Source organism: Zingiber officinale, chromosome 8B (genome assembly GCF_018446385.1).
Source record: "Zingiber officinale cultivar Zhangliang chromosome 8B, Zo_v1.1, whole genome shotgun sequence".
Classification (NCBI taxonomy): domain Eukaryota; kingdom Viridiplantae; phylum Streptophyta; class Magnoliopsida; order Zingiberales; family Zingiberaceae; genus Zingiber; species Zingiber officinale.
The window spans coordinates 27899723-27919687 of record NC_056001.1 but is presented as its reverse complement, the minus strand read 5'-3'; the positions used below and the strand labels follow the sequence as shown (position 1 = coordinate 27919687).

Here is a 19965-nt window from a genome sequence, read left to right as displayed (position 1 = left end):
TTACACCAACAAGAACAACTAGATCTGACATGATAATCGATTTGGAGCAGACCTAATTGATTGGGAGCCCTAAAAGCGCAAATATAAATGTGATGACAAGTATAAACGCAACAACTCTTCATTCCATCTTCTCTACCAGTTATTGGAAACTTAGGGTTGAGGTGTTGCTGCACTTCCAAGCTTACAAGAAGCATTCACAAGAAACAAGAGATTAAGTAAGAAGGTTTTTCATTTGTACTCGTGTATTTACTTCTGGTTTTGAGTTGCATTTCTTATTCTTGAGTTGTAGTCTTGTAGAGGTTTCTCCACCTCCATATTATTTCAAGGAGTATATTTCATAGTGGAGAGTGTGCTCAGCGTGGATCCTTGGATTAGTCACCTTATCTTAAGGTGGATACCAAGTAAATCCTACTTGTTAGCATTAAGATCTTGCTTTAAGTCTATCCGCTACAAAATCAACATCGATGAAGTGGGAGAGCGAGCAAGACGAGCTATTCAGCCCCCTCAAGTTCTTCAAGTGTCCCAACAATATATTATGGGGTTCTATTTATAGCCGCCGCTCGGTTGTGATCTTTCCTACATCCAGAATTTATAGCTGTTGCTCAGCTATGAGCTTATTGCTCAAGCGTTTATAGTCTCCGCTCGACTGTGATCTTCTTTGCTTAAGGATTTATAGTGGGCGCTCGACTGTGATCTCATTACTCAAGAATTAATAGCATCGCTCGACTGTGATCTTCTTTGCTTAAAGGTTTATAGTCGTTGTTCGACTGTAATCTTCTTTGTTCAAGGGTTTATAGTCGCTGTTGAAGTGCTCCTATCCATCATTCGCTCCTCCCCAAAATCCAAATCCAAGGGCCCGACTACTTCAGCGCCTTCAACTCAAGCGGCGGTAGGCACATCAAGCCTATCCTTCGTTTGTTGACCGACGAGTGGCGCCGACTAAACAATGCCAAATCATGTCCCCCTAGCATTAAATAACTATCCAAAGTCCTTTGGCATAGGTCTAGGCTGATGTTAGGACATGCGCAGCTACCATCCTATCAGAGGAGCTCGTTAACGGATTCACCCAGAAATCAACAGGGGTAAGTTTAACAAAGTCCTTTCTTTGGTTTTCCCGATCAGTGTTAATAAGTTTTATTTGACTCGTAGTACTGGATGGAAAGTCTGGCCATATGCCAGCACTGGCCTTCCTCGAGCATGAGAACCAATAGCTCAAAGCGCGGGGCAAGCAACCTGAGACCTCACGAGCCTGAGTCGAGCTACTAACCGCCGAAGTTGCCCAACTAAAAAAAACTTGGACATGAGCTCCGAGCAACTACTGGGGTCCGAGCAGGTGCTCACAGTTGAAAGGAACAAAAATCATGATCAAGTGCTCTAGCTCAACCGGCTGCCCAAGCAAGCCCAGCACTTCGAGTCGAAGATAAATTTTGCCAACTCCAGAAAACTTTGAGCCATTGAAGATCTGAATATCAAGAACAAGGAGACTCGAGTCTTAACACAGAAACTAAAAGAGGCAGAAGAATACCTTGCGGCCGAGCAAGTAAGCCGAACGGCGAAGCGGGTGGCGAGTGAGCTCTAACTCGAGGAGCAAAAATGAACAATCGATGAGCAAGCTACTGAGCTGGTTGTGCTGAAGGTTGGGTTGGAGGCATCCTTGGCTACATTCAACAAATTTAAGGAAGAGAAACTCGATCGATTGGAATATTTCTGGGTGAAGTACCTTCGCTCCCCAAAATTCAACGAAATATTTATCGACCAGACTTTCCGCCTTTTTGACTATGGTATTGATGAGACCCTCCAACAATTGAAGGACGACAACTACATCTCCCCCAATATATTGGGCAAAATTATAAAGAGGTAGAAGATCTCAAATTCGCTCCCCAACGATGTGCTCTAATACCTTGCTTAGTTTTCTTATAAGTTTCTGAGCAACCATTGTACTCACCTTAAAAAATTTTGTAAAAATTTTTAAGTATGAATTCACGCGCTCCCGTTCAGTCCTTTCAAATTATGGGTTGTTGCGTTTGGCAATCTTTCAGCTTATCCTTAGTGCACTTTACTTCATCTCCTCAGTGGGCCTATACGACACGCTCTGATATTTTTGATAAGATAAGCAGGTTGCTAATGTCCAAGCAACGTCAGCTTGTAGAGTAGGCCAAAAATACCCTGCCAATAGGATTTCCCTTGTTAATGAACGGTTGCTAGGATGACTACCGCAGGAACCTTGGTGGACCTCTTATAGTATGTATTGTCAACAATGGTCTTGAGAAGATTCCTTTGTACAAGTGGTCTCCAACTAGTGTAAATCGTCCGACTCTCTTTTTTATTAACTGAGTTTGCCTCCAGTCGACTGACACAATGCCCGATCGGAGAAACTCAATCAAAGGAGTCTGGCAATCACTTAAAGTCTCCCTTTCAGTTGGCCTCTCAATGTGAGCTACCAATATTACTTGCTCGATTGGTTTATCTAGCACTACAGGGGTTAAGGAACTTGCTAATTTTACCAGCTTGTTTGCATATTAATTTTCTGCTCGGGGGGATTTTTGAATAATTATTTCTTGAAATCCGACCTTCAGTTTTTCAAAAGCTCAACATATAACCTTAGTCGAGCATTGTTTATTTCAAAAGTTCCCGATAACTGCTATGTTGCTAGTTGGGAGTCCGAGTGGATAAGGACTCGGGTGGCTCCCACGTGCTGAACTGCTTGCAGCCCGACGATCAACGCTTTTTACTCTGCCTCGTTATTTGTGGCTCGGTAGTTCAGTCGAGTGGACAACTGCATTCGATTTTCATGCGATGATATTAGAAGTATGCCCACATCACTGCCCTACTAGGTGGATGATCCGTCCATATAGACCCTCCAAGTTGTCTCTGGCTCAGCGTTTTGTACCTCCGTCACAAAATTAGCTAAGGTTTGTGCCTTGATCGTCGATCTAGGTTGGTACTGTATGTCAAATCGCCTAGCTCTGTGGTCCACTTGATTAGCCGGTTGGACGCTTCAGGATTGAGAAGAACCCTCCCTAAAGTGCTGTTAGTCAAGACAATTATAGGGTGCGACAAAAAGTATCAACGTAACCTTCTAGCGACGAAAACTAGCTTGTACGTCAGTTTCTCAAGATAGGTGTAGCGACATTCAACATCTTTCAATATATGACTAAAAAAGTACACCAACTGTTATTCAACGTCGTTCTATCGCACCAACACTAAGCCAACAACCCGCTCTGTGGATGATAAATACATCCGAAGCGGCTTGCTAGTAATGGGCTTTGCCAATACAAGTAAAGAGGTTAGATAACTCTTGAGTTCCTCCAGCGCCTTATCATACTTGGCGTCCCCTTGAAATTTCTTGGCTCGGTGCAAAATCTTGAAGAAAGGGTGGCTCCGATCCGACGACTTGGATATGAATCTTGATAAGGCGGTAATTTGTCCGGTCAGTTGCCAAGCTTCCTTCAGGTTGTGTAGAGGGGGTATGTACTGGAGCGCCTTCACTTTGCTAGGATTTACTTCGATCCCCCCACTCGGTGACAACATAGCCGAGGAGTCATCCGCTCCTCACTCCAAACAGACAGTTACTTAGATTGAGCTTGATTCTGTATATTCTTAGCGTTCGACAAGTCTCCTCTATATCTGCACAGAGGTCAGTGGCTTGGAGGGATTTTATCAAAATATCGTCGACATATACCTCTATGTTCCTGTCGATTTGCCTTCGAAATACCTTATTCATTAGCCATTGATAGGTGGCTCCAACGTTCTATAATCTGAATGACATCACATTGTAGTGGAAGGTTCTGTCCATTGTGATGAAGCTGACTTTCTCTTGATCTTTCTTGGCTAGTGGGACCTGGTGGTAGCCTTGGTATACTTCCAGCATGCAAATCAGCTCACAGCCAACCATGGAGTCCACCATCTGATCAATGCATGATAGTGGATAGTAGTCCTTCGGGTATGCCTTGTTCAGGTCTCTAAAGTCAATGCAGACCCACTATTTATTATCTGGCTTAGAGACCAACACCATGTTAGCTAGCTAGCTCAGAAATTGTACTTCACATATATGACCGCCCTCCAACAACTTTTCTACTTTCGCTCGGATGATCTGATTCTGCTCTCACCTGAAGTTTCTTTTCTTTTGCTTCATTGACCTGACGTCCAGTCAGACGTGCAACTCATGCTGCGCGATGATTGACGAGATACCCAGGAGCTGGTGCATTACTCATGCGAACACATCGTGGTTTTGCCTCAGACAGACAACCAGCTCAGCCTTCTTTCGGTTGCGATGAATGTCGTGGCTTCCGGCCGGTTGGGATGCACCTGGACTTCCTCTTTTTCATAGACCAGCGCGGGAGGCTCTTTTATAATTGCATTTACCTCCAATCGTTGAGCCTTCTGCATGCCCATGATTCAATTTTGACCATTTCAATGTAGCACTGCCGAGTTGTTACCTGGTCACCTTTAACTTCTCCGACCAAGTTATCCACAAGAAACTTGATCTTTTGGCAAAATGTGGATACGACCGCTCGGAACTTGTTTAGTGTCAGTCATCTCTATATGTCACTATAGGCGGACGGGACGCCCACCACAATGAAGTTAGCTGTCCTCGTCTGTCGGAGCAATTCTTCCCTGAGGGATATGGGCAACCGAGCCTGGCCGATTAGTAAGACTTCATTGCTTGTGAACCCGTATAAGGGTGTCATCATGGGTCGGAGTTCACTCTACTCGATTTGAAGTTGCTCAAACACCTTCTTAAATATGATGTTTACTGAACTTCCTATATCTACAAAAGTATGATGAATATTATAATTAGCACTTGTCGCCTTGATGATTAGGGCATCATCATGTGAGACTTCTACTCCCTCTAAGTCCTGAAGGCCCAAACTGATCTCTGGCCCCTCTGCTTTCTCCTTGCTACTTCCGATAGTGTGTATTTCTAGTCGTCGGGTGTGTAACTTCCGAGCCCTATTGGAATCACTGTAGGTCGGACCTCTCGCGATCATATCGATGTCCCCCCGAGCGGCGTTACTTTGGTTCTCTTCTTCCTGTACTGACGGGCGTGATCACTCGGTAGATGCCCATGCAGACCTCTCATACTCTCTCTATGGGGTTGTTGTCGGTAATGTTCCTCTTCCGGCCGACCTTCCTCTCGTTGTCCTCTCGATCAGCTATGATGACGACGATCGGGTGTCATGGACGGACGACGAAATCTTGAAGGTGTAGGTCAGCATGACTTTAGTTTGAGCTGATAGCAATCTCTGGTGTTGAGCGTTGGTGACCGATGATAGGAATAGAAGAGTGGCACCCATGGTCTAGGCTTGGCGTTCTTCGTTTGCTTAACCTCCACATGCTGAACCGCATGAGTTCGAGGATCTAGGTGTTGCTGCATGGGGCCCGCTCAGGGCTCCTTGGGCGGCTAGTGCATGTGGGTCGCTCGACGCTCCTGGACCGAGGCCGGCTCGGGGATCACTTCTTTCTTCCAAGTTGCTTGGGCCTCTGGGACATTGATGTACTCAGTAGCCTGTCTGAGCAGATGATCAAGTCTCTTGGGGGTTTTCTGATCAGTGACCAAAAGAATTCACCATTCACCAGTCCTTGTGACAAAGAACTCACTAAGATTTCTGGAATGGTTGATGAAACCTCTATGATCACTTGGTTAAATCTCTTAATATAGACCCGTAATGCTTCCTTGGGCCTTTGCTTGACAATGAACATGTTGACATTCGACTTCTAATAGTAGCGACTGCTTACAAAATGCTGAAGGAATGTCATTCGGAAGTCTTTAAAGTTATGAATAGATCTGATGACAATCATTTGAACCACCTCTGCACCGATCCGAAGAGCGTGGTGAGGAATACTCGACATTTGACTCCATCAATATATTAGTGGAGCATGACCATGTTGTTGAATTTGATCAGATGATTCTCGGGGTTAGTTGACCCCGTGTATTCCTCGATCATCAGTGGTCTATAATGGCGCGGTAGCTGATCATCCAGGATCTTCTAGGAGAACTACCGGTTGATCTGCTCGAGGGAGTCGTTGAGTCGGGGCGCTTTCCCTTTCCGTCTGTCCCAGACGGGTGCATCCTCTGACGAGGAACTTTGTGGGTTTTTTGCTTGACCTTGCTCTTCTGATGGTGTGTGCAATAATGCACAGTGGTAAGGAATCGGTGCATTTGGTGCTTCTCTAAAGGTGTCAGTCGGCCTGTTATTTAGCTTGCGAATGGCTGGGTTTTCCGTTTGGTCTATTGGATCAGCTTGCTGACCCATCCTTGAGACTGCAGGGTCGTTTACTCAGTAATCAACTGCTGTTTGTTGCTGCTCCACCATCTTTGCCACTCGGACTTGTATCAACAGCTCTAGGTCCTCTTGTGTTAGCATCATGGTAGTGAGTCGTGCAATGTCTTCCACTTTTCATTTTGGATGCAGATAAAGTTCCCACAGACAGTGCCAAATTTGTTTCTGTCCGAAAGTTGGGGATAAGGTTAGAAGTTTGACGTGGCAAAGACTCCAAGTGATCCTGCAATACAAATGAGTCAGCGTCGGGGCGGGAGGGGGTTCCCAGCGTTAGCCCTCGGACGCTCTAGTCAGTCTCTGGTGATGTAGAGAAGAGTAAGAATACTATAGCAAAAGAACATGTAGAATGATAAAGTTACGCATACCTCTCACTATAGATGAGAACTCTTTTTTATAGTATTTCTGTAGTGCTTGTGTACGCATCTCAAAGAGTGCACGCTTTCTCAAGTGTCTTATGAAAAGACAAGTAAAAAAATATCCTTGACATCTTTTCTTAAATGAGCATGCATATCTCCAATGTGATAGTCTGGAAGCTTCTACCGTATGCTTTGCCCGTGGAACCTGCTTTGTTGTCAGTGCCACAAACCTCTAAAAGAGTATGAGGAGATATATGGGTGGGTCCAGCTATAAGCCGATCGATGGCTGCTCGACAAGGACACACTCACTCGACTGTGCTGCACTGAGCACTCTCCCTTTTACTTAGATTTCTTGCTGTCAGAGGGTTGCCTCTCATCCAAACGGACATATCTCCCGCTCGGTAGGGACGGTGGCCAAGGGATGTATTGCCTGTTTGTTTCTATACCTTGAGTTATCCTTTTGGCCTTCTTCTCCACTTGGACATGCCGTCAGCTTGACCATAACTGGCCCGCTCGGTCGGCGTTGACTCCATCCTTGACTTTAACTTCCATGCAGTCGATCATTCTGCCTTAGTGGGGTCCTTCTTCATTACCGTATTAGTGATTATGTTCATCCTAAACATCTCTTACAATTCATTTTCATTGTGGCAACAAGGCGAATACGCTCGCCCCCAATGCCCCCCGCCAACCCGTCCCAAAGGCCAACACGGAGGAGGAAAATCACGGACGACCTTACAATTCATTTCCAGATTATATGGAAGAAGATAAATCATAGATCAATTTATAATCGATGGAAGAAAGTTTTTTTCATACGCATCAAAAATTAATCACTATCTCAATATAATAAATTTACACACTTTTAACTAATTGACAAACCAATGGTGATGACTAACTAAACATAAACATAAGTAGATGTTAGTTTAATTTGAGTGTTATGAAAATTTTAATTTTTGTTTGAAAAATAAAATAACAGTCTGATTTTTTTTTCCATTTTTATTAGCCACACTCCAAATGTCATTGAAAGGAAACAAAATTTGAAAAAAAAAAAAAAAAATCTAAACAAGATCTTCAAATAGAATCCAACAATTAAATATTTAGATTGTGTCAAATCTTGGGGTCTAGGATCTAATATTTAATAAAGCCCCATAATTTCAATTAAAAATATTACTAAACAAACACAATTGAGCGATTAATTTCCATTAAATCCTCTCTAAATTAATTATTACAATCGAATCCTTAAAGTATTCTACTAAACAAATCTAATGCAAGAAAAAAAATCTATTCAACGTTCAAAAATCTACTCGTTTTTACTTTGCCCTAATTTATTAAAAATAATCATATATAAAAAGTCAAAATGATGAGTTCTTAATAAATCATGGGCCAAGAAATTTGAGAACAGCTCATCGAAAAATTATTTAATAACTTTTAATATATTTTTGTAATTTATTCTCGTCTAATTTTGAGCATTTTAAAGATTGTTTGGAATATTTTTATTTTTGAGGGCCGATTTATTTGCTCTATTATTATTATTTAAAAAATTAAAAATATTTTATGACGTAAGATCGTCGTGACCTAGTGGGGGTCTACTCCGTTTTCTAACGGTCGACTGCCGGCGCAAGTGACGGATTCCGTTTGAATTCAAACACAAACTCGTCGTCGCCACGACTGACTAAACGCCGTCAATTTTCTGGCGCTATTTAAGTCGTCGTGATCTCCGCCTTGTCGAACTGCTCGGCGACTCGATCCATCTTCCGCACTCCAAATTCCTCTTTCGACGGAGAAATCTCACAGAAGCCAAGTGATCTTGTGCCAGAATCTCACAGTTCGAGTATATTCGTGGTTCGTCGTTCACTCGTTCTCGCTATCTTTATATCCGGCTCCTCGACGTTGCGTTTTCTTTTTGGGTGCCGGCGCGGTCTCGGTATAATATTGAATGAGGATGTAATTTTGGTTCGAGTTGGATGCAACTTTGATTTTTTTTTTGTAATCAAAAGTTTTTTTTATAAAGATATTAGCTTTTCGTTTCGGCAGCATATAATGGTTTGTTTCTGCGATTGAAGCTGACAAGTAGGGATCCTGCCTTTTTTGTTTCGCTAGTTTACTAAGATTAGATCCAGTAACTGAAAATTGCAGAGATGTTAAAGTTGTTAAATATTTGGAATTAAACGTACCAGGTAGTAGAAGATGGATAACTCTCAAAGGAGATCGGGATTTGTCCCGGTGTCGCCTTCACAAACTTCGAGGTCCACGGAGAAGCACGGGAGAGATTTCCGGTCGTTGGATGGGAATGGTAACTCGAGCAGCAAGTTCGATAGGGAGAGGGGGGTCAACGTCCAAGTGATCCTAAGATGCAGGTGAGAACCAAGTGGGGCTAAAAGATGGGATTTTGCCTGGATTTTCTAAGATTTTGCTTTACTTAATCTATCTGTATTGATTGCAATATTTCCAGGCCATTAAGTGACGACGAGAAGAGAGGGAGCCCCCAGGCGGTCATTTCTTGCAATGAACATCGTAGAGAAGTTTCAGCTGCTCAGAATGTTGCTAACAAGCTGATCGACAGAACCTTTACCTTCGACAAGGTTTTTGAAACCTCTGGCTTCAATATTTAGCGTATATAGCTTTCTTGTCAGCTCCATGCATGAAAAATCTACCTATATATATAAATTATATAGGTTTTCGGCCCAACCTCGAAGCAAAAGGATTTGTTTGTCCAAGCTGTAGCTCCTGTAGTAAATGAGGTTCTAGAGGGCTACAATTGCACCATATTTGCATATGGGCAGACAGGCACAGGAAAGACTTATACAATGGAAGGTGAGGGAAGAAAAGTCAAGGTAAGTTTTTTCCCTTCACTAATGCAAAATGAAGAATTGCTGCTACTCCGCTTCTCTTTGAGCTCTAAACTATGCAAACATGGTAGAATGGAGAGTTTCCAAGTGATGCTGGAGTTATCCCAAGGGCTGTGAAACAAATTTTTGAAATACTGGAGGCACAATGTGCTGAATATAGCATGAAGGTCTCATTTCTTGAGCTGTACAATGAGGAGATAACTGATCTTTTGGCCCCAGACGAATCAAAATTCTCTGACGACAAGAATAAGAAGCCTATCGCTCTCATGGAGGATGGGAAGGGTGGTGTTTTTGTGAGAGGATTGGAGGAGGAGGTAGTCTATACTGCTGATGAAATTTACAGAATCTTGGACAAGGGGTCTGCAAAAAGGCGTACTGCAGAGACTCTACTCAACAAACAAAGTAGCAGATCCCATTCCATTTTTTCCATTACAATTCACATCAAGGAGATTACTCCTGATGGAGAAGAACTGATTAAATCTGGCAAACTTAATCTTGTTGATCTTGCTGGTTCAGAAAATATATCACGATCTGGTGCTAGAGATGTGAGTAAACACTTCATGTTTAATCAAGTAGGACTATTTTTTTGTTTGCTAATTGATATTTCCACTAGAAAAGTTCACTAACCATCTCAGTTCTTGTGTCTCTCATTTTCCAATTAATTTTCACAGCTTCATGCAATATTGATATTTCTTGTCTGAACATCTTCGATTACAGGGAAGAGCAAGAGAAGCTGGGGAAATTAATAAAAGTTTGCTCACTCTTGGCCGTGTGATTAATACTCTTGTTGAGCATTCTGGCCATATTCCATATCGGTATAATCTAAATCTGTTTGTGCCACATTTTCTTCTTTCCTCTAATGATCCTTTGTAAGTTGAACTTTGTATATTTTCTTTCAGAGACAGCAAATTGACAAGGCTGCTTAGAGACTCCTTGGGAGGAAAGACTAAGACTTGTGTTATTGCCACTATATCACCATCCATCCTCAGTTTGGAAGAGACACTGAGCACCTTGGATTATGCACACCGTGCAAAGAATATCAAGAACAAGCCTGAGGTCATTAACAATTTTCAGCTTCTCATTTGCTGTTCATCTTTTAGAAACTAAGTAAATGTTAAATTATTGTATCACAGGTTAACCAAAAGATGATGAAATCTGCTATGATCAAGGATTTATATGCAGATATTGACCGCCTTAAACAAGGTGCTTAATTATGAATCTGTTTACATATTTTATGATATTTCTTCTTGCTAATCTATTATATAACTTTGAAACTTGGATATTTAATATTTGGTGAGCACACACAATTTAGGTGTTCAATGCTCTGTTTGAGATGCTAAGCATGGTCATTGTCATCTAGTTTATGAGCTCTTGAATCCATGGCTATACAAATCAGGGTATCCAATGGTCTATTTTTCATATTTGATTGACATGCACCACTTGAGGTATCCAAGGATCTATTTGAGATGCTAATCATTTTATTGTCATAGTGATTATGAACTCGTAGATCCATCTTTAAGAAATTTACTATGCATCCTGGTCATCATGCAAGCTTCTTGTTTTAGATCATTTAATGCATGTTGCTTGTAAGATAAATGCATATACTAGCTCTCCCTAACTTAAATTTGTGGAATTATTGTCACTGTCATGTACGACAGAGTTATTTGCTGCAAGAGAGAAGAATGGCATCTACATCCCACGTGATATGTACTTGATTGAAGAAGCTGAGAAGAAGGTTAGTTCGGAAGTATTTAGTTTGATTATTGCTTGTTAATCTTAGTCATTCTTTTGTCTTTACATCTTTTGTTTCATAATCCATTTAAATAATTGATTCATCAATGCAGGCCATGACTGAGAAAATAGAAAAATTGGAAGTTGATCTGGACTCAAAGGATAAGGTGCACCTGATCTACTTAGAACAGTGGTACCCTATTTCTTCCATAGAGGTGTGAATTGGATATTTAAATGTTTTGACCAGCAATTAGGTGGGCTTCAAGAACTTTACAATTCACAAAAGATACTTAGTGAAGATTTTAGTGACAAACTAGAACAAACTCAGGTAAACAGTGTTGACACACATCTTTAATTACTACTGGACAAAGTGTGTATACCTATAAATTTGGTGCAGGAAAAACTGGTGAACACTGAGCAACTTTATTTCGGCTTGGAAGAAAGATGTAGGCAAGCAAACTCTATAATAAAAGAGAAGGAATTTTTTATATCCAATCTTCTCAAGTCAGGTGAATTAAACCTTTCTTTTAACAGTTTGAGTCTTGCACCTTGATTGTATGGCAACCTTTTTTTGTTCATATCTCTGATTTTCATGTCAGTTTAATGAGACTCTTAAACTTGAATTCCTCACAGGAAGTAATAATTCTAACTGCCATTTCTCTTATGTCCTAACATGAAATATTGCATTATAATTTAGAGTTAAAGTTCCCTACAATTAGTAATGATTCTAAATGCCGTTGCTCTTAATTAATGGGATATTGTAACATCTACCAGGAACCTTGCATTATAATTAAGTACTGTTGCAATTCTGGAAACTTTTCCTATCCAGTTTAGTGATCAATTGCTTTTAGACTATATTGTTTTTCACTTATTGTCGAATGCCTTCGAGGAATATTAAAATCAGAGGAGGCGCTTGTCAATCGTGCGTATGATCTGAGATCCGAGCTACAAAATGCAGCTGCTGATGTTTCAGGCTTGTTCTCAAAAATAGGTTTGTACCTTCCTATTTTCCTTTTCATGCTCTTTTTTTATTGTCATTCATTAGGCTATTTCTTTTCCTCGGTAGGATGTAGTCTCAACCAGTAATAACGTAATTTTTTTCATTTGGCATACAGAGAGAAAAGATAAAATAGAGGAAGGGAACAGAATACTTGTCCAAAACTTCCGGTACATGTTAACCCAACAACTAGACACCTTGCATACAACTGTCTCAGCTTCAGTGATGGAACAGGAGAATCAACTGAAAGAAATGGAAGAAAACATGCAATCCTTTGTGTCTACAAAAGCAAAGGTTTATCTTCTGATTTTTTTTTCCATTTCATTTGTTCTTGGTAGTTTCTAATATATGTCCTCCCAGGGACCTAGTTGCTAGATCATCCCTATAGATTAATTACATTAGCCAGCAGGGTCTTACTACTAACTTGTTTGATACACAGGCCACAAATGATCTTAGATTGCATGTTGACAGCCTCAAAAATATGTATCATTCAGGGTTCAGAGTGTTGAATGATTTAGCTGGCGAACTTGGCAATAAGTCGGGAGACACACTTAGTATACTGAATTACCAAGTGTTTCTGTATTCTTCAGCTCTTGAAGATGTAAGTAAATTGTTTTCTAAGTAATCTATCACTTTATCTTGATGTATAGACACATGGTTTATGCAGTGCTTCAGAAGAATAGCTTTGGAGGCTGATCAACTTCTAAATGAACTTCAGCTATCTTTGTTGAACCAAGATGTAAGTTAGCTACCTTTGCTCAGCGGCAATGTGAGGTAGGTGGCTATTGAAAGGCATTTGAGAAATTTTAAACAATTATAATTTTTTGTTTCTTTGAATGTATAGGGTCATGATAGAGCAATTGAGTCGACAAAGTCAATTTCAAAGATAACATCAGATTTTTTCGAATCCCTTGATATTCATGCATCTAAACTAACCATGTTCATGGAAGAGTCACAAATTATACAAAACCAGCAACTGCATGATCTTGAGAAGAACTTTGAGGTGACACCACGTTAGCGACAATACCAATTTCATTTCCTTTTTGCCATATTTCTTTTAGAAAGGATCAAACAGTACCAAGTTCTTAATTGCTTCCTATTCACGTAGGAATGTGCTGCTAGAGAAGAGGAACAATTATTGGAAAAGGTGGCAGAGATGTTAGCCGCTTCAAGTTCTAGGAAGAAGATGTTGGTAAATGATTGAACTCTTTTGATAGACATGAAATGCACACTTCTGTATGTTTTTTTAATTTCGCAAACCTGCACATATATCTTAAAATACTCGATGTCCTTCACAATGCTAATGCTGCAGCTTTAGAGGAGTAAGTTATTTCTATCCCTGGGAAATATTTTAGGTTACCAAGATCTTTTTGCCTCGACAAGAAGTATGCATTACTTTGATTAAAACCAAAAATATCTAGAACATAATTTAGTTTAGCATACAGCACTTTGGTGATTGCTTGAGGCTATAGATAACCTTTTTGTAAAACTTATATTGATGCTTGCTATTGTGCTCTTGGAGACCTTGAGGAAGCTTCATACGAACTGCTTCGGGCTCTTCTTAGAAGAATGCATATTTCACGTTCATTTTATGAAGAAGTCAATCATTGTTGACAATCAGTGACATAGGAATTAAAAATGAAGAAGTATCTTCTATTTCGTCTCTTCCTTGTAATTATTCACTAGATTCTTCCTTACCGAAATTGAGATACATGCAAAAGTATGATATCGGTCCCTTTCTTTAGGTTCAAACAGCTGTTAACAATCTCCGATCCACTGCCGTTGAGAGAACAAGCAGTCTACAAAAAGAAATGTCGACAACTCATCAGTTCACCTGTTCTGTTAAAGAACAGTGGAGAACATACATGGAAGAAACTGAGAACAACTATCTCGAGGATATTGCATCAGTAGGAAGTGGCAGAAATGGCCTTGAAGAAGGTTTCAAAATTTGGTAAGTCTTAACGGAAGTTAGACAATTATGAACCGTTCTAATGCGCGTAACTCTTTCTTTGTCCTTGTAATTGTTTGCAGCAAGGAAAATACTAAAATGGCTTCACAGCAGTGGAGAGATGCTCAAAATTCCCTGATGAAACTTGGTACAGGACATGTATCATCAATGGATTCAATTATCAGGTTTTGCACTGATGTGTAGTAACCATGAATTTCTATTCTCTTGTTTGTGAAACTTCTCCGACTATGGGTTTGTTATAAACTTGTACAGGAATGGATTGGATGCTAACCACCTTCAGTGTGCTAAGCTGTCGTCTGTTGTCTCATCGACACTCGAAGATGTTGATGCCTCAAACCAGGATCTTCTATCCTCCATTGATTGTAACATCTACCCCTGCACTGCCCCTTTACTATCATTGTAAGAATCAGTAACCAACATTACTTCATCCAACAGGTTCATTCAAACTCGACCAAGTAGCATGTGCCAACTTTGATTCAATGCTCGTCCCGTGCCGCAGAGAGCTGAGAGAATTGAAGAGTGGTCACTACCACAAGATCGTCGAGATAACAGACGACGCAAGGAAATGTCTCGAAGAAGAATATATGGTAACTTGGCATAAGCACTTGATACAATTACTTGACCTCAGTGATCATTAACTGACTTGTACAACAAATTGATCAGATGGACGCACCATCTTGTTCCACCCCGAAGTGTCGGCCGATCAATCTGCCAAGTGCTGCGTCGATTGAGGATCTACGTACTCCGGCTTTTGAAGAGCTATTGAACTCAACACCCACTTCTAGGCAAGCGAGTGGCGATGCGAAAAACTACACCGGGTCATGTGAGTCTCAATTGTTGAGAGACTCTAGGATTCCTCTAATCGCTATCAACTAAGGCCAATTGATTTAGAGTTCGTTGAGCAGGAATGTGGTTCGTAGATTATATATTACATAGACAGAAGTTTAATTCAATTTTTGATTGTATTGTTGTCCTCGAAGAAAAGGACGTGTCTTTTCATATTTTTCACAAAGTTGAAAAATATCTAACTAAAATTGCCACCTCAACTATCCGTGGGAGTCGCTTAACTCATCATCAGCCGTCCATTCATAAACATCAACAGTCCAAATCACCTCCGAGTCCGTACTCCGTTCCGAAGATCGCGCCTCTCCCAACCGTTATAAATACCCCCTCCCTCCAGATCGATCTCATCGCTTCCCCCACTTCGATCACCGCCTACGAGGCCAGATCGGAACTCTCGTCGTGCTTCGATCGATAGGTTCGATTCTTCGCGAAGTATTTGCTCTTTCGATCGATCATCTGTTGATCCGATCGCGTTCGGTTTCGCTTCAGAAGCCCTTCGATCGCGCTCGAATCCGAGCCATGTCGGGACGAGGGAAGGGCGGCAAGGGCTTGGGCAAGGGCGGGGCGAAGCGCCACCGCAAGGTCCTCCGCGACAACATCCAGGGAATCACCAAGCCGGCGATACGGCGTCTCGCGAGGAGGGGCGGCGTGAAGAGGATCAGCGGCCTCATCTACGAGGAGACCCGCGGCGTCCTCAAGATCTTCCTCGAGAACGTCATCCGCGACGCCGTGACCTACACCGAGCACGCGCGGAGGAAGACCGTCACCGCCATGGACGTCGTCTACGCCCTCAAGAGGCAGGGAAGGACCCTCTACGGCTTCGGCGGTTAGATCCTGCTTACTCCATTAAACTCTTGCCTTCAATTGGATCCAATCGTTTGCAAAGCGAGGAGATCTAGATTTGCTCGAAGCTTCGTTTGTACCTATTGATCTGCAACATTTAATCCTGTTCATGGAACCATAGTTCACGATTGTTCCCATCGCATTCTGTATCCTGGATTTGAGTTTTATTATCTCTTATTCATGTTTCCTTCTGCAATTCGCTTGATATGCGATGATTTTGCTGGTCAATTCCCATTTGATATTTCTTGGTTTTGGTTCATCGGTTTTTGCGTTTGATTAATTTATTTACTACTCAATTTAGTGCCGGATTAACGAAATTTGAATGAATCATCTGCCGCCGTTAAATTCAAGCTTCTCCTGGTAAACCTCCGCTGTGTCCAAGGTTTTACCAGAAAGCCTATTGGGCCTTCTGGAGCAGGCCCAATGGTGGGCTTGTGGGCTCACGTAGATATTTCAGGAGTCAGTTTTTCTTAGCATGTATAAATTATATTTATTTCGAAGTGAATAAAATTAAATAGGGTAGAATATAGAATATTTAAATTATCAAAATAATAAAAAAAAATATTCATGATAAAAATATCATTTTTTGTGTGTGTCTATTAGGTACGAGAAGTGCGGCACATGAGTTTAACGTGCAAGTTTCTGCATACTAATGTTATTTCATGCGACAAGTCAAAACTTCTCCGAAAGGAATAAACATCCTGAAAATTTATTATTCGATTAGTTCATACTTAATCAAAATGTTAATCTTAAAACCACAAATTCCTAAATATATTAATGCATCAGAAATTCTCATTTTATCTATCTTATCTGATCAATAACTTCCGTTAATTAAATAAAGTTGTCCATAAATAAAATATATGAATATATTTATCAATAAAATTCTTGTCAAATATATAAATAAGTAATTAAATAATTTCGCATATAGGCTTGTAATATTAAGCTTGTGAATTCAATTATAAAGATTTTAAACAATCAAATCATATAAGTTTAAATTAATATCTAACTAAATTCATAAAATACAAACCAAGTCGACTTTCATCCTGTTTCAAGAATTTAGTTCATTTAAGCTTGATTATTATTTATCTCGTCTGAAAATTGAGTTAGATGGAAGGTCGGTGATATGATTGGAATATTGATCAAGTCATCATGATTTGGAGGAAGAGGAAAGTGATGAATTGTCTTTTATATTGACTAAGTTGTCCAACTCAAAAAAAAAAAAAAAAAAAAAGAAGAACCAAAGGTATTTGAATGTTTTTGGTCCATTGTGTTTGTAAGGTTATTAGAAAATAGATTGAGGGTTGCTCTAGTTTGAAATTCTGATGCTTAAATTAGCCTCTAGTGATAAAAAATAAATAGTATTATAATAAAAAACATAAAGATTGAATGTAAAGCATATCATGCTTGTAAGAGTATATTATAAGCGGTATGAAATCAGAGGTGATGGCGTGGAGTAGGAGGATGGCATGAAGCTAGAAGACTGCTCGGAGTAGGAGGAATCGAGTAGACAGACGAGTTGATGAGAGAATAGGAATGTTGTGGGGAGGAGGGTGGGTGAATTGTTCCTGTCACCAAAGGAGTCTACGGAAAGTGAAAGAGTGGAGGGGATTGAGGGGTTAGAATGGAGACTGGGCGGTCTCGGTCATCCATTCTGACATTCAAGTCAGTTTTCGATGATGTCAAAAATAAAAAAGATGAACAATGCAAAGTATAATGAAGATAAATGTATGTAGTAAGGGGTTTCCTCCTTCCCTCCTCCTTCCTCCCTCCTTTTGACTTACGGGGTAGAACTTTTTATAGGAGGGTCATGTCAAGATAAAAAATGTTAAAGGGTTATGATATCCTATCTAGATGTTAGAAGATTCTGTTCAGATAAAGATGTTAGAGGGTTATGTGATCCCTGTTTAAGTGTCAGTAAATAAGACAAAAGGGTTGATGGGCTTAGTGGTATGCTTTGCTATACTCTACCAGGCAGATTGGTTGGCTCAGCCAGGAAAACTGGTCGGCTCGATCAGGTTAGGAAGACTGGTGGGTCTGATGCTCTGCTCTGTTAAGTATACTAGTTGGCTTGACTAGGCTAGGAAGATTAGCGGGTTGGATACTCTGTTCTGACAGGAAGACTGGTTGGTTCGACTAACTCAAGAAGAATGGTGGGTTGGATGCTCTGCTCTGCTAGGAAAATTGCTTGGGTCAACCATGTCAGGAAGACTAGCAGGTCGGATGCCCTGCTCTACCAGGAAGACTGGTGGGTTGGATGCTTTACTCTGCTAGGAAGACTGGCGGGTCAGATGTTGTGCTCTGTTAGGAAGACTAGTTGGCTCGATTTGGCCAGGAAGACTGACGGGTTGGATGCTTTATTTTGTTAAGAAGATTGGTTGGCTTGAACATACCAGGAAGACTGACGGGTCGGATGCTCTGCTCTGCCATGAAGATTGATTGGTACGACGAGGTGAGGAAAGCTGACAGGTTGGATGCTCTGTTGTGCTAGGAAGATTGGCCGACTCGACTAGGCCAGAAAAACTAGCGGGTCGGGTGCTCTGTTCTACCAGGAAAATTGGTCGGCTCAATTAGGCCAAGAAGATTAACGGGTCGGATGCTCTGCTCTATTAGGAAGATTGGTTGGCTTAACAAGGTCAGGAAGACTGGCGGATCAGATGCTCTGCTCTGCCAGGAAAATTGGTTGGCTTGACTGGGCCAGGAAGACTGGCGGGTTGCATGCTTTGCTTTGCTAGGAAGATTGGTTGACTCGATTAGGCTAGGGAGACTGGCGAGTCAGATGCTTTGTTCTGTCAAGAAGATTGGTTGGTCAACTTGGTCTTAGAATATTGTCGGTTGGCTCGGGTGTGGGCGGTCTTGGAATACTGCCGGTAGGCTCGAGATGATTTTTGATCTCTCTTAACTTTGACCCAATTCAGCATGTCGTTTTGACCTTCTTTGCCCTCGTGGCAGCTTTAATACTCACCGTATTACAAATATTCCCTTTATGTCTAGTCGAAGAAAGCATGAGTTCGATTGACTCGACAGTCTATTGTCTAATCGAATCACCCAGACTGACTAGATTAAGTTTGGACAAAACTTAGTGTACAATTCAAGTTTCAGACTTATTTATGCGATGACTTGGGTAGATAAGCTCAAGCTGCCAAGTAGGATGGATGAGTTGCTTGAGATGAGTGTCGAGCAGAGAGGCGAGTGAGATGAGTGTCGAGTAGAGCGACTAGTTAGACGAGTGCCGAGTAGAGCGACGAATAAGACGAGTGTTGGGCAGAGCGGCGAGTGAAACGAGTGCCTAGCAAAGCGGTGAGTGAGACGAGTATTAAGCAGAGCAGTGATAAGAGAGCAGTGCCAAGCAGATCGGCGAGCGAGACGAGTGTCGGGCAAAGCAGCAAGCGAGATGAGTGCCGGACAAAACGGTGAGTGAAATGAGTGCCTAGCAGAGCGGTGAAGGAGACGAGTGCTGAGTAGAGCGGTGAGTGAGATGAGTGCTGAGCAGAGCGATGAGCGAGACGAGCGTTGAGTAGAGTGGCGAGGGAGACAAGTGCCGAGTAGAGTGGCGAGTGCCGAGCAAAGCGGCGAGTGAGACTAGTGACGAGCAGAGCGACGAGCGAGACAAGTATCGGGCAGAGCAACGAGTGAGATTAGTGTCGAGCAGAGCGACGATGAGAGATTATTGCTGAGTAGAGTGGCGAGTGAAAGAAGTGCCGGACAGAGTAATGATTATGATAAGTGTTGAGCAGAGTGACAATTATGATGCTTTGAATGACAATTATGATGTTTTGATCGAAGTTAGTCGAGAGCTATGATTGAACGAGCTAATGTAGGTGGACCCTGCCCTAGTGAGTTGAGGTTGGTCGCGTGAGCTATGCACGCTTATAACTCATCATTGGGATAAGAGTTTGGAAGGTGCGTACGCTATACACACTTATAACTTATTACTGGGATAAGAGTCTAGAAGGTACGTGCGCCATACACACTTATAACTTATCGATGGAATGAGAGTTTGGAACATGCATACACCGTACCCACTTATAACTTATTACCGCCCTACAATTATGATACTTTGATCGAAGTTAGTCAGGACTTATGTTCACCCTATCAA

At 41.4% G+C, this 19965-nt stretch overlaps 1 protein-coding gene and 1 pseudogene across 1 annotated transcript; both read left to right on the top strand.

The window, feature by feature from the left end:
* Positions 1-8341: 8341 nt before the first annotated feature.
* LOC122017413 lies at positions 8342-15167 on the top strand (annotated as a pseudogene).
* A 219-nt stretch (positions 15168-15386) lies between these two features.
* On the top strand, positions 15387-16103 carry LOC122017702 (histone H4). The gene has a single exon (XM_042575374.1). It carries the CDS (start codon positions 15546-15548, stop codon positions 15855-15857), a length of 312 nt encoding a protein of 103 aa, XP_042431308.1. The 5' UTR covers positions 15387-15545; the 3' UTR covers positions 15858-16103.
* The last annotated feature ends 3862 nt before the right edge of the window (positions 16104-19965 follow it).

What these genes read in the sequence shown, in the direction of transcription:
- LOC122017702 (XM_042575374.1), top strand. Translation starts at nt 15,546, where the DNA reads ATGTCGGGACGAGGGAAGGGCGGCAAGGGCTTGGGCAAGGGCGGGGCG.